This window comes from Notamacropus eugenii, chromosome 3, assembly GCF_028372415.1.
Source record: "Notamacropus eugenii isolate mMacEug1 chromosome 3, mMacEug1.pri_v2, whole genome shotgun sequence".
In the NCBI taxonomy this organism is placed as follows: domain Eukaryota; kingdom Metazoa; phylum Chordata; class Mammalia; order Diprotodontia; family Macropodidae; genus Notamacropus; species Notamacropus eugenii.
The window spans coordinates 311099737-311114845 of NC_092874.1; the positions used below are offsets into that span (position 1 = coordinate 311099737).

Here is a 15109-nt window from a genome sequence, read left to right on the forward strand (position 1 = left end):
CCAGAACAATCTTCCTAAAACTCTATTTCCTTGTTCAAGAAACCATCATGGATCTCTACTGTTTACAGGATAAAGCCCAAACTCACTGGAATGAAATTTAAGGCGTTTGATGATCTCACACCACTCTCCTTACCAGTCATATATCAGTAACTCTTTTCCCCTACATGAACTCTCCATGCCACTCAGGCTGATTTTCTCCTGCCCCATCACTGCCTGTGAGTGTCGAGTACCACCATCCTCTCACTCAGCCTCACAACCTAGGTGTGTGATCCTTGATTCCTTATTCTTTTTCACCTTTACATCCAAGTTTTTTTTTTGTTAAGTCCTCTTGATTTTACCTTTGCAGATTTTCTTAATATGCCCCCTTCTCTCCTCTGTCACTGCCCTAGTACAGATCCTTGTAACCCTACACCTAGATGTTTGCAACAGTCTTTTGGTTGGTTAGCCTGACTCAAGGGCTCTCTCACTTTAGGCCATTCTCCACTCAGCTGTCAAAATGATCTTCCTAAAGCACTGATCTGACCATATCACTCCTCTATTCAATCAGCTGTGGTGGAGCTCTACCTCTACCACCTCCTGAATCAAACAGAAAATCCTCTATTTGGCATCCAATGCTCTTGAATGATACGTCCCCTTCCTACCTTTCCACAATCTTCTTATACCTTTCTGTCCTCCACATATTCTGTAATCCAGTGACCCTGGCCTCTCTGCTGCTCATCACATAAGACAAACTCCATCTCCTGATTCTCAGCATTTTAATTGGCTGTCCCGCACACCCGGCATGCTCTCCCTGGTCATCTCCACCTCCTGCTTTCCCTGGCTTACTTCAAGTCCCGGCTGAAATCCTGCCTCCCACAAGTTTTCCCCAATGCCCTATTGATGCTGGTAGCTACTTGTTGTTGACCATCTTCAATGTGTCCTGTGCATATCTTGTCTGTACACCGGTGCCTGCATGTCATGTCATGTCAGACATGAGCTCACTGAAAGCAAGGACTGTCTTTTGCTTTTCTTTGTATCCTCTAATGCTTACTAAATACCTGCCACACAGTAGGAACATAATAAATGCTTATTGACTAAATAATTTTGACCAATACAACATCTTCAAATATTACCACTCTCTCAGCAGAGGGCTTTCTTTGTACTTGTATCACCAGTGCTTAGCATAGTTCCGGACACATAGTATTCTATTAATAAATGAGTGACTGAGTGAGTCTGACTACCTATGCGAACATTACTTGTCTTCTGAGGACCTGCTCAAGTGGTAACCTCCTCCAAAGCGCTTTCTTTGACTATTCCCATACCCCTAGAAACCTTCCCTCTCAACTCCCCCAGCACGGCCATGTATCCTATACAATTTAACTCTTAATTAGGTACTATCTCATGCTGTTTGGACACTTGCCTCCTCTGAGTATGCTACTCTTTGAAATAAGGAATACTACTGGCATCACAAATTCAGCAAGTCTACGTCTTTCCCTCCAAAACCCACCTCTTCTCCAAACTTATTTCTGCAGGGGGTACTACTACTGTCTCAACCTCCTCACTATCACCTCCATGTCTAATCACCTGCTAAGTCCTGTCTATTCTGCTTCCACCACATCTCTCACATCCATCTTCTTCTCTACACTGCCATTTCCAAAAGTCTAGTTCAAATTCTCATCAATTATTGTATTAAACTGCCTCTGAGTTGGGCTCCCACCATCCACTTCCTCCCCACTCCAATCTCTTTTCTACACAACTGAAAATAATCTTTGTATGTAAGATGCATATGTAAGGTACATATCTGATGATGTTGTTTCTCTGCTTAAAAAACTGCACTGGTTTCCTATTGCCTCCAGCATAAAATAGAAACTCCTCAAAATGTTTTTTTAAGTCCTACAAAATTTGGTTTAAATTTTCCTTTGTGTCACTCCCCAGCTATTCCCTAAATTCTATATTCTATATCCTGCCTCTCTATGATCTTGCACGATAAAACCCCCCTCCGCTTCCCCAAGTGCCATTAATTCCCTCTACACCTCTACTTCTCAGCCTTCAGATCATCTTTAAGGCTCAGCTCTGAAGACATTTCCTTCTCAAATCCCATTCTCTCAATTGTTTTTCTTTATCTCTAAAATAGTCTTTGCTGTATTTACTTATCTTTACATATGTTGTAACCTTCTCACAGAAGAGGTAAAGACTTTGTTCTTTTTTCCTGTATCCCCAAGGTCTTACATGCAGAGGGCACTTATGAGTCAAATGCTTGCTGAATTCCTGAGCTCAGTCATCCCATACAAAGGAAGCAAAGAAAAGGGGAGGCTGAAGGAAGAGAAAGTTGGAAATCAGGAACACAGTCTTGTCACAGACTTGTAAGTAATAAGGACCCCTACCATGGCGATCTAATTATCTCTGCATTTTCTAAGTCCTGTTGTAACATATGCAACATGGCTACCTTCCTTAGGAAATTTTTTTCGGGGCAGTGGGGACTCCTAGTGACTCATTTCCTTTTCTGAGAACATCAATGAAATCAACTCTTTCAAATGAATTTTTTCCCTAAGAAACACTAAAGTTTTCTCCTAGTTCAAGTCAGGAGGAAACCCTGAAGAGAAGCAACTTTTTTGAATACTTTGCACTTTAACTTTGCCTCTGTAAATCTCTACTAGTAGGTAGTAAAATTTTTTTTAAAAATGAGGCAAAATGAAATGATACCAAATTTCTTGTTTATTATGCCAACTGAGAGTACAAGGGTCAACTGGGCTTCTCCTCTCTTCTCCCATCCCTTCCCCCAAATTGACAGAATTTTACCTCGTTTGCTATAAGGAAGTTCTTCACTCCTCTCTCCCCAGGATAAAGCAATGAATGAAAAAAAGCAATTTTGAAAGAAAATCTTTTGAACAGGGATCTGTTTAATTTAAAACCCAGTTTCTGGCAGTATTAGGAAAAATGGCTGGCAAGGGAAGAGGGCTGAATTACAGCTCCTGTTAAACTGGTAGCAATTAGGATTGTATTAAAGGTAATTCAATTCAACTAACATTTATTAAGAACCTATTAAAAGTGAGATATTATATTAGGCCAGATGAGGACAAGAATTTAACATTCCCAGACCTCAAAGGGTTTATTTTCCATTGGGGAGGATCAGAACAGGCCTCCAGTGGAAGGTGGTACAGGAGTTGTCCTTTAAAAGAAGTCAGGGACTCAGAAAAGCAGAAATGAGAAGTGACTGCCTTGAAGAAAGGAGGAGTAGTCACATATCCTCCCTGGGCCTTAGTCTCCTCATCTGTAAAATGGAAGAGTTGGATCAGATGGTTTCTGCAATCCTTTCCAGCCTTAGATGGAAAGACCTGAGCAAAAGTCCTGGAACATCTTATACACAGAGACAGTAGGCTAATTTGACTGGAACAAAGAATGTGAGAAATACAAAATAAGACTGGAAAGGCAGGAGGGAATTTTGGTAGTAATTGCAACACAATTATGCTGCCTGGGTTTAGAATTAAAGGTTTAAGCTTAGATGTTCTGAATATATATACCTTACCCATCATGTCTCCACAACTTTTTAATACAAAATTACATATGGTCATAATAATTCTTTGAATTTCGTTTCTTCTACCTTACATGATACATATTCTTTCCTCCCTCACACTGATCTCTCTCTCTTTCTCCCTCCCTCCCTCCCCCCAATAATGATCATTAGCACTCATGGGTTCTGTACCTGAAACTCAACATTTCCAAAACAGAATTCCATTCCCATTCTTAACTTCTGTATTTCTGTTGCAGGTACCATTATGATTCCAGTAACTCAGGTTCATAATCTCAATGTTATCTATAACTCCTTGCTTCCATATCTAACCAGCTGTCAAGTCTTACTGCTGGTACTTTTTTAGAGAGAGGAGAGTGAGACATGAGCAAATGGGGTCTGCAGAACAGATGGTGAGATGAGAGAAAACGGGAATAAATGGACTGTGGAAGTTGTGGAGGTTGATAATAGTAAAGTACAGTCAGCTGTAATTTTTAATCGTCTGTTTTAACCCAGAAAAAAGGTGGAAAAATTTACATATAGAAGTTAAATCTCAATCTCTCTTTTCAAAAACCTGATTTCAGATATGACAAGAAGAAGGTGAAAGTGGCAGGGGGGGGGGGCGGAGAGGCAATTCTAGCTTGTGAACCTCAACGGGGTCTTATATACTGTTGGGGGTGTAAGCTCAGTTTTCACATGGACAGTCTCAGGCAGGTAAAGGTGAGGACTTCTAAACCTCAGAGTTCTCATGAGGCCCCCCAAGGAACAGCTGGGAATTGAGGCGTGAAACACGGGCTATCTCATGCATTTCTGCCTCTTCTCAGTGGGAAACTTGCTGGGGAGAGAGCATCCCACCCTTGAGATTGGCCCGTGGTCTGAGCACACCTGTTGTTGACTAGCTAAGGGCTGAGAGCACGCACGGTATTCACGTGCAAACTATGCGGCGGGAGAGCTTAAGTAGGGTCAGGAAAGCCTGAAGGCGCTCTTTGCGCTGAGGGGCCCTTGGAGGGCAGAGGGTCCCCCCCCCTCCTGCTCCCATCATCTCACTGTACAATCCTTGCCCCCTTGGGAGGAGGAGGATTCCTCTCTCCTGAGGAAGAATTCACCCTGCACATGTAACTAAGACCCTGAATAAAGCCTAACCCTTGTTCAACTCTGGAAAGTCTCTTCTCTCAACACATTTATCTGGTTGATCCCCGAAGACCTGGACGACAGGTAAGAAAGGCTCGGGTAGCCCTTCGGCCTCAAGGCCGAACAATATATTTTTTTCGGCATAATCTAAAATGTGACTTTTTAAAAATGAAGACAAGTGTTTTAGAAATTCATCTTAGTGTCTACACAGCTTCTTTCTGGATCAATCGCCTGCCACCAGATGACTATTTAGAGAAGGGAAAAAAAAACTTTCCTTGAGAGAAGGAAGACAATATGGCTAAGGGCAGCTACTGAGTCCAGAATGTAATGTTCAAACACCAGCACTTGCTGGAAGAGCACAGTGTTCCTAATGAAGGGTCAGTTTCCTTAGGAAATGTTTGAAGAAAGCAAAGGCTGAATACAGTACAATGGCAAGTTGATACGCTTCTGTGTATTTGATGCTCCTAATAAACAACAGTCTTTAACGGTGATTGTCTACAAACTCAAAGTTCAAGACAGAAAGAAGAGAGAGACTCTTAGCCCAGTAAAAAAAAAAAAATTTCCATGGTTTTACTCTGGGAGGAGAATTTTTATAATTTTAGTCATTTGCTAAGATTACTCAAGAACAAAGCCACTAGACTTCTTCTTAAATCAGAGAGAGACAGAATTAAGGAGATGAACCAGTCACAGAACAGGGTGAGTACTGGTATGGTGTTCCTCAGAAATACCTTGTCTCATAAACTCACACTACAAAGAAATATATGAATCTGGGTGCTCCGCAGCCTTACAATGTCAGAAGCAAGCAAGTAAAGTCCTTTGTCCACTGGGGTACGCCCCCCTGTAGCAAATTTATAAGAGAACATAGACAACAGGAACTTTGAAATGAAAGAGATCGACAATCCGTTCAGTATTTTTTGGAAATTTCACTATTTCTATTATTGGATTTGGTTCTATGTACTGAATAATTTTCTTTGTGATATAACAAATATCTATACTCAAACAAAAATATCTATTTTCTAAGTGTTTCCTAGCATATTTCACCCATGCCTACAATTTGTAATGATCAAATTTCTTGTATGCTATAAGAATTCCACATAAATTCAATTACGACTGCTGAAACCAAAGTATTTTTCTAAATCTTTCAAAAGAATGCAACCTTATTTAACTGTCTTTTGTTAACTTCAAATCATAACAAAAATTCTGAAGCTGACGCTCTACAATTATTACCCATAAAAATTACAAAGAATGGGATACTTCTTTGAATGAGATAGTCTCTACTATTACAGAGTTTATAATCGTAGATATGGACAAAGAATTATTATACAGGTTAGAATATAGTTAAATGTATCAGTGGCATGAAAGGCACAAAGGAGGAAAAATTAGGAACCTGATCCTGTTACAGGACCTGGTTTCAAATCCTGACTTTACCACTTTACCAGTGTAGCCTTTAGGAAGATGCTTAATTGTTCCAGGCCTCAGTATTCTTTATTTGTAAAATAAGATGGCTGGGTTAGATTAGTTTGGACCCTTCTAGCTCTACGATTCTATGAACGGGAGAAGTATAGGAGTAATCAAGGCATTAATAAACATATATTAAGCACCTACTAGGTTCTAGGCACTGTGTTGGGAATACAAAAAAAGACTAAAGATACTCCTTGCCTTCAAGAAGCTTTCAAAATCTAATGGGGGGGGGGGGGGTACAACATACGAACAGATACATACATGGCTTATATATAGGATAAATTGGTATCGATTAACAGAGGAAAGGCACTAGAATTAAGAGGGGTTAGGGAAGTCATCTCATAGAAAGTGGGATTTTAGGAAAAGACTTAGGGAAGTCTTAAAGGAAAGAGTGATGACAGCTAGTCAGTAAAGGAATTGGCCCTTCAGTGAGGCAATAAGCATTAATTAAGTGTTTAGGACAGCTAATGGGGGAGACAAAAATGTAAACAACAACGTGCAAACAGATAATAAAATAAATAAATATGTACAACATAGAATATAAATAAAAAATAGAAAAATAAATTAAAATGATAAACAGAGGGAAGGCACTAGAATTGAGAGGGATCAGGAGAGGCTTCCTGTAAAAGGTAGGATTTTAGCTAAGATTTCAAAGAAGCCAGGAGGTAGAGATGAGGGGGGAGAATTACTCCATGCAGAGGGGGCAGCAAAAGAGAATGCTCAAAGATGGGAGATGGAGTGTCTAATTCCAGAAAGACCAAGAAAAACAGTGTCACGGAGCTGCAAATACATTGTGAGGGTGGGGAATGAGGATAGGTGTAAGAAGACTAAAAAAGATTGGAGGTGGGAGGGTTATGGGGAAGGGTGCACCAGGTTATAAAAGGTTCTGAAAGCCAAATTAAAGATGAGCAGACTCTTATCTGGCAGATAAAAGGGAACCAGTGGAAGTTTTTCAGAGTGACCAACGTAATGATAATATTTTGATAATCGCTGACGTGCATATAGTGCATCGAGGTTCACAAAACAAAATCTGAGCCCCCAAACAATTGTGTAACTTAGATACTAGACTAGAGGTTTCATTATCCTTCTTTCGTAGATCAGGAATCTCAAGTCACACAGTGGAATTACTTGCCCAAGGGCACACAAGCTAGCATCAGAGGCAGCTTCAAACTCACTGACTTCAGGTCAAGTGTCTTTTCATAAATGACACTGTTAAGAATGAATTGGAGAAGGAAAAGGATGAAAGCCAGGGAAGTATGTAAACCGGTCAGGAAATCCCTACAGGTGTTAAGGCAAGAGGAGTTTAGGGTGGTAGAATTAGAAAGCAAACACTGTGAATGGAAATGCCTAGGAACAGCCTTTCATAGCAGCCTTCCTCAGTGACAGTTATAGGGGAGAATTCAAGTTTGAGCAATGGTAGGGCTAAAAATAACCTCAGAAATAACTTCGCACAATGTTCTCATTTTACAGGGAGGAAGTTTAGATCCACAGAGAAGAAATGAATCATCCCAGGTAACACTGCTAGGAGCTGCAGAGCCAAGATTCGCTCCAATCCCAGTGCTTTCTGCACTGTGCCTTCTACCTCAATCCCCCGGTCGAACAGACATAGAATGAAAAGGCCCAGTTAACATATACCCACAAAACAGATGGGGTACACTTACCTCATGTATAAGAGCCACTAATATCTGCTGGAAATTCCGCCCTCTACTGGCCAAAAAACGATTGATAGGCTTGCCATCTTTACCCACATGAATTGGAAGATCATAGCAAAGTAACATCCCAGCTGCATAAGAGGGGAAAAAAGCACGAATGAGAAGTCATAAATACAGTAAAACCTCACTGATTCAGACTCTCCCCTGACTCATACTGGATGGAGATAAAGGGGCTTTCTGCATTAGGAAGAAAGGCTTAAACGAATGTGACATTATTTAACATCTTGGTTATTCAGAGGTCTTCTCTGCTTACTTCCAGGATTTCAATTAAATTTCAGATAGATGAAGTGATTTCTGAATTAGTGGAGAACCACTATGATGGAGGCTTTTTCTGGCTTCATTTTTACCCTGCTTCACTTTTCAGATCATGCTGTACAAATTAAGAAACAGTCTCAGACGAAATGCAACATTATGACAGTACAGAAATAAAACGTTTTCAACGAGTATACAAGCATAGATAATTCAAATCAGAAAATCACCCCCAAAATCCTTTTTTTAGCATTTAAATTAATGCTAAAATTTGCTTCCTATTCTCTGTACAAAATGTTTCATTTCTTGTCTCCATGGCTCCTACACACTGCATGCCTAGAATGAATCCCTCAACTCTGTATCATAGACTCACTAGTTTAGCATTTAAAACTACATACACACATTCATTCTTACAATCCTTCTCCTGCCCTCCCTTCCCCACCATACACACTCTCTCTTCCTCTATCTGTCTCTTACACACATACTCTTCTCATTGCTGAGAACTAGCACTACCCTAGAACTAACAGCAACCCTGGTATATAACTAGACAGTAAGAAAAGACGCCTATGTGCTGCTACTGGATAGTTAGAAGCACTCTATAAAAAGAAAGGCTGAGACTACTGGGAGTAGGGGAAATGGAAAAAGATTAGTCTGGAAGGAAATGGATCTCAGACTGGATGAATTATCTGCACATGAAGATTATTACATTTTAAAAGCTAAAATTTTACCTGCAAGACCAGGTTTCAGGCCTGGTTGTTTGTTTTTCTCATACATTTTCAGCATGAAATTGGGAATTCCTGCTATTGTCTTTCCTTGGTCTGAACGAGAAGCACCTCCTCTTAATGCAGAATAATAAATACCACGGGGCATATTCACCATCTCCTGTTTCACCAGTGATGCAAAAAACTCTTCAAGTGCTGAAAAGAGATAAAAATATGAAAACAGGTCATGATTGTGGGAATCATTAGGTACAGGAGAAACAGTCACATGAGTCCAAACTGTATTTCAATGGAATTTCACTTATTCAAATGAGCAAACTAGCATTTAGAGCAAAGGTAACGACAATAGTTGGCATTATTTCAATCTTATCCTTTTTTCACATAGTTCATATGTGAAATGGTCTAGGGCAAGGTGCTAACATTGCCAGTACTGTTTCATATTTAATGTGTTGTGAACTACTCTAAGGGTAGATAAAGCTACTAGGGTTTTGCTTTTTTTTTTTGGTAACTGAAGTATTATTATCATAATTATTACTACTCACCTTCTCCTCTTCCTAACTTAGCAAATTTTGCTGAAATTCCCAACCACTGATTCAGGTTCACAAATTCAGTCATCCCCTGCACTCTCTCTTCCCTTGGTTGTCAAGTTTTGATCATTCTATCTCCACAACCTAACTTGTGCACTCACACAGCCATAACTTTAGTTGCTCAAGTCCTCATCTCATCGCCTTTCACCTGACTGTGGCAAGAGCTTCCTAATCAGTGGTCTCAGTTCCTTCAGTTTCTTCTCTCCAATAAATACTCCACAAGGCTGTCAAAATGAGATTACCAAAACAGAGGTCTGACCATGTCTCAATTCTCTAATTAAGAAGTTCCAGCAGGTTCTACTTATCCCTAGAATAAACCACAAACTCTCTGTTTGACTTCTAAAGTTCTCAATAATCTGGTTCCAGCCTACAATTCCAGACTTAGCATTCTTCTACTTGCTTCCTATTCTCTGTACAAAATTTTCATTTCTTGTCTCCATGCTCCTGCACACTGCATGCCTAGAATGAATCCCTCAACTCCATATCACAGACTCACTAGTTTCCTTGAAAGCTCAGCTCAAGGGACTTCAGCTTACAATGGAGATGAAAAAGATCTGAAAGAAGTCCAACTTTCCCATGATAACTTCCATAAAGTTCTTAAAGTGTGGCAAAAGGAAGAATGATAAATCCAAAGAAAAGAGGCAATAACTCCTCCCTCAACTCATGACGGTGAAACACAACTCGCAGAAGCCTCTGCATAGACTCAGAGAAAAGCCAAGGGGAGGAAGGAGGAGGATGACACAGGTAGAAACCACAGCACCTTGGCAGCCATTGCTAGAAACACAGTGGCAAAATGGCAGGGGTCTTGCAAGAGGCTTGCAACCAAATCAATCAAGTCAATCCAGGTAAAGTCCACAGCTCTCGTAGCACGGGACGGAGCCCAGCTGGAGACTATGTAAGGAGAAAGAGAAGCCAGACAGGCAAAAATGTCACTTTAGCCAGAAGAATAAGGCAAAGATTAAGGATTGCTGCGGAGGGTGGGACGCTGCTCTAAGCCCCTTCATTCAAAAGAGCAAAGGTATTAATATACACACTAAGGAGAGGACAGAAAAAGGCAAAGCCAGACTTCTTCCCCCCAAGAGGGATGTGAGCCTGATGTGAGCACAAAGCTTCAATCAATAAACTGAGCCTAGAGATACAGATAGGTAAGTAGAAAAAAATGAAAACATGATAAAAAAAATGCTAGGAGAATAGTGAGGGTCAGAGAAGCCCAAGAAGTAAACTCAGGAGAAGAGAGTAACTCCACAATAAAATAAAGTAGAAACTCAGAGAAAATAGTGGCATTGGCCAAAAAAAGTAAGCTCTAGTGAAAGAGGATTGCAGAAAGGATTAGAAAACAGAATTTTAAAAAATGTTATTTGCAAGAAATATCCTTGAAACAAAGATTCACAAAGAATTAAGATGAAGGTATGGAGCGGAACTTATGCTTGAAATGAAGATTTTAAAAAGCAGGGATAGTTATCCTAGTATCAGAAAAGACAAAAATGAAAAGAGACATGGTTGAAAAGACAAGTAGGGAAACTATGTTCTGCTTAAAGGAATAATGAACAATGAAACAATATTAATATCAATATATACGTATGTATACATATCAAATAGCATAGTGATTAACTGTTTAAAAAAGTAATCTAATTACAGCAAGAAGCTGACAGAAAAATTATAATGGGTGGAGAAATTAATGTGCTCCTTCAGAACTAGAAAAAGCTAATGAAATGTTTTTTAAAAAGATATAGGTTAAAAATCTAAAGATAATTTTAGAAATATTACATATATTAGATCTCTGACAATTACTGAATGGGAATAAAAAGAAATATACTTATTGCTAAGTAGTAAACAGCACCTTCACAAAAAAATGATCATGTATTAGGGCTGGGTTGGGGAACCCTGGACTAGGGCATTAAAACATCATAAACAAATGTTGAAAAAGCAGAAATACAAACACATTCTTGACTGTACTTAGTGCAATAAAAATTGTAACCAATAAAGGACCTTTGAAGGAAGAATTAGAACTTAAAAGAAAAAAAGTAACACATTTTTAATATGCATTGGTAAATAAAAATATGTAACATTTGAAAAATAATAAAATAAGGCATACTGTTAGTTAATTTCAACTTTTTTTAAAAGAGAGGAAAGCCAAAGTACCAAAACCAAAAATAAAACAGAAAATAAAGAGATGAAGAGACAATAAAGGCCACTCTATAGAAACTGTTATATGTCCCAAAATTGCTACCTTAAATGGATAAATATCTACAAAAATGCAAATGACCTACAATAAATGAACAAGGTATAAAAAATTAAAATAAAGCCAAGCTCAGAAGGAGAAATTGAATGCACCATAAAGGACTTTCTAAAATAAAAAGTCACATAATCAGATGAATTTAAAAGTAAATTCTATCAAATATTTAAAGAACTAATTCCAATTTGTCATCATTTGTTTATAAAAATAGGGAAATGTGATGTTCTAGAAAACTGATACCCAAATTCAGGAGAAATAAATATCATAAGTGATTATTTAAAATGAGTATCTATTCAAAAATGCTGAATTAATATATTGGCAATGAAGGTACAGCAACACATTAAAAACCTTAAAGAGTGGATTTATATCATTAATGTAGGTTCAATTAGTTTTAAAAAGCAGGTTATAAGCAGTATAAACCCACTTAAAACACAATCAGTAAGATTCATATCAATAGAAACTTTTAAACAAAACACAGTAATCTTTTTCATGAACATGAGAGTACAGCAATAAATGTACCTTCCCTTAATATGGTCAACAGTATCTATAAAACACCAAGAGTTAGTCTTATTTGTAACGGAGAAATACCAGTAGCTTTTCCAGTAAGATCAAAAATGAGGCCGGAACAATCACTGTGACCTCTACTATTTGACACAGCTACAGCAATGGACTAGAAAAAGGCAAGGAAGGAACAAAACTGTCAGTTTGAGCAGATGATATTAGGGTTTACTTAGTGAACTCTAGAATTTTAATAAAAAAATTAAAAGAAACAATAATTTCAGTAAAGTAGCAAGCTATAAATAAACCCACAAAAGCATCAGCCTTTCTGCAAACCAATAAAGCCCAACAGAGAGAGAAAAAGAAATTTTATTAAAAGTAACACATTCTAGAATGTATAAAAATATCTTAGAGTCCACATGCCAAGATTCATACAGGAACCTATGAATATACAATTACATAATTGCTTTACAGAAATAAAGGAAGATGTAAGTGACTAGAAAGGAATTAATTACTCATAGTTAGACTACGCTAACATAGCAAAAATGACAATACTACCTAAATTAATGTATAGATTCTGTGCCAAACCAAAGGATTACTTTATAGAGCTGGAAAAAATTAATGATGAACCTCATCTGGAAAAAACAAAAACAAAAAAATCAAGAGCTCTTAAGGAAAATAAATAAGGGGAAAAAAGTAAGAAGTGTCAGATCTCAAAGTACATTACAAAGCAGTAATCATCAATACTATTCAGTACTGGTGAAAAAACTAAAGAGGTGATCCACAGAGCAGAGCAGTACACAAGAACACACAAATGAGTGAAGCATCTAAGCAGAGTGTTCTGGGCTGCTGCAACAAGGACTCCAGCTTTGGGGAAGGACACATTACTCTACATAAAAGGCTAGGAAAAATAAAACATGGCCTGGAAGAAGTTACACTAAGACCAACATCTCATCACAAACAACAAGAGCTCAGTACGTCTGCATACTGAAGGTAATGTGAAACAGGAATGTGACAGGGTGAACAGAAAGCTGCCCTCAGAGGCAGGAAGATATAGGTTGGATTCCTGCTGGTGAAACCTACAGTCTGTGTGGTCCATCCCACACTCTAGTAAACTCCATCAGGCAACAAGATGCAGAGAAAAAGTCAGTCTGTCCTGGTAGGGATATTTTCTTTATCAGAAGATTTTCTATATCAGTGAGATCAGAGGTCTATGCCCTATCCTCTCTACTAAATAAATTAGAACTATCTTTCACAATTACATGGGAATTATATGTGATTTGGGAAGAGTTCTTAATAAAAGAATACAGAGAATCATAGGAATTATATTTTGATTACAAAAAATTGAAATGCTTTTGCATAAAGTAAACCAATGAAGTCAGAATTAGAAGGGAAATCGTTAACTGAGGGATGGGGAAGCAAGGACTTTGTAGCAGATTTGCTTGATAAAGGTCTAAAATCCAAGACTTGCAGGGAACTAATTCATACATATAAAAACAAGAGCCATTCCCCAACAGATAAATGTTCAAAGGATATGAAAAAAGCAATTCTCAAAAGAAGAAATGAAAGCTATTACCAATATGTGAAAAATACTCCAAACCACTAATTATAAGAGAAATAAAAATTCAAATAACTCTTCTTATTAAACCGTAAGAAATAACAAAAAGGAGAAATTCAGAGAAAATGGGAAGATATGGATAAAATGATAAAATGAAGTGATCAGAAAGAGAATGATTTATACACTGACTACAATATTATAAAGGATAAGAACTTGGAAAGATTTCGGAATTCTTATCAATAAAATAACTGATCACAGCTCCAGAAACCTGATAAAGGATGCTTCTTACCTTCTGATAGATTATAGGTAGGCATACATTCTCAAATATAACAAATTAAAAAATTAAATTTAAATTTAATAAATCTAACACGCAATGATCGTGTGTTAGGTTTGATGTTTACTTTTTTTAAAGTGAACATAATATGTACCTAATAAATGCTTGCAGGATGAATATATTTTACTTCAAAGACGCTTTAATACAGCTAAGGAAACTGAGGTTCAGAGAAGCTGATTTAGAGAGCAGTTGTGAATCAACACATAGAGTCAACTGTATCAGTTGTAGGGAAGGGTTACATACCAGGTATGTGGTAAAGTTGGAGGGAATCTAGGCTAGGATCAGATGTTAGCTTTAGGGAAGGTTTAGAAGTTGGCTATAGAGAAATATCAAATATCAATCTTAGATTATAGCTGGTGGTCATCTATAGGTTGGGATCAGAGTTAAGTTATGAAAAGAGGTAAAATATCAGTTGTAGGGCAGAAAATTGGAGTCAGTTGTGGGTCAGGGCCCAAGTTCACTCATGGGCTGGGTTCAGAAATGACTTATAAGGGTCCTAGTAGAATCTGGGGTCAATTGTAGGGCAAATTCTTGAAGTCAGCCACCAAATAGATTCTGTGGACAATACCAAGTTCATTCACACTCAAAGGCTGGCTCAGAAAGCTTTCAATAAGTGATGTCAGATGTTTTAACTCAGTTTAAAAAAAAAACCTACCTCAACCATCTAAGCTGCTGACAATACTCCTTTTGCATTACTATTATGCAACAAATCATGGATCTATGATAATAAGACTGCTACTCTGCAGAGAAACATAATTTAGTTTTGTCAATAAAGAACTTTCTCCTAAAGTATCTTTAAGATTGGTGGTCATTAAACCCAATACCTACTCTTCAATTTTAGGAATCATGGAGGTATATATTATTTATAAGGCTGTGTGTGCTCTGAGGGGCCCCGGGTTTTCAAGTTCGTGCTGTGTTTGGATTGTAAAGAATTAATGTCATGTTATTGTACTTGGCTGTGAAATCAGAACGAAGGAATCTTTATGGCCAGTAGATGTGGGTGGTAGTTGGAAGAGAAGGTAGGAGGCTTCATATTTCTGCAGTCCAACATGCAGCCCATATTAAAGCAACACCTATAGGACTGCAACAGCGAGAGAGTCTGTTAGCACATCTATTAAGGAGTGATTTACAAGAATT

The 15109-nt window shown here is 38.1% G+C and overlaps 1 protein-coding gene across 8 annotated transcripts in view; it reads right to left on the minus strand.

Annotated features, from left to right (window-relative positions):
* The window catches only part of FOCAD (focadhesin), a 341519-nt gene that overhangs the window by 103324 nt on the left and 223086 nt on the right, over positions 1–15109 (minus strand). For all 8 annotated transcript variants that reach the window (XR_011964355.1, XR_011964354.1, XM_072596662.1 and 5 more), the window contains 2 exons: positions 8769–8957; positions 7741–7862 (listed from right to left, as the gene is read on the minus strand). Coding sequence is in view for 6 of the 8 variants with exons in the window: in XM_072596662.1 (XP_072452763.1) it covers positions 7741–7862; positions 8769–8957 (311 nt within the window). In the remaining 2 variants the exon portion in view is untranslated. The remainder of the gene's footprint in view (positions 1–7740; positions 7863–8768; positions 8958–15109) is intronic.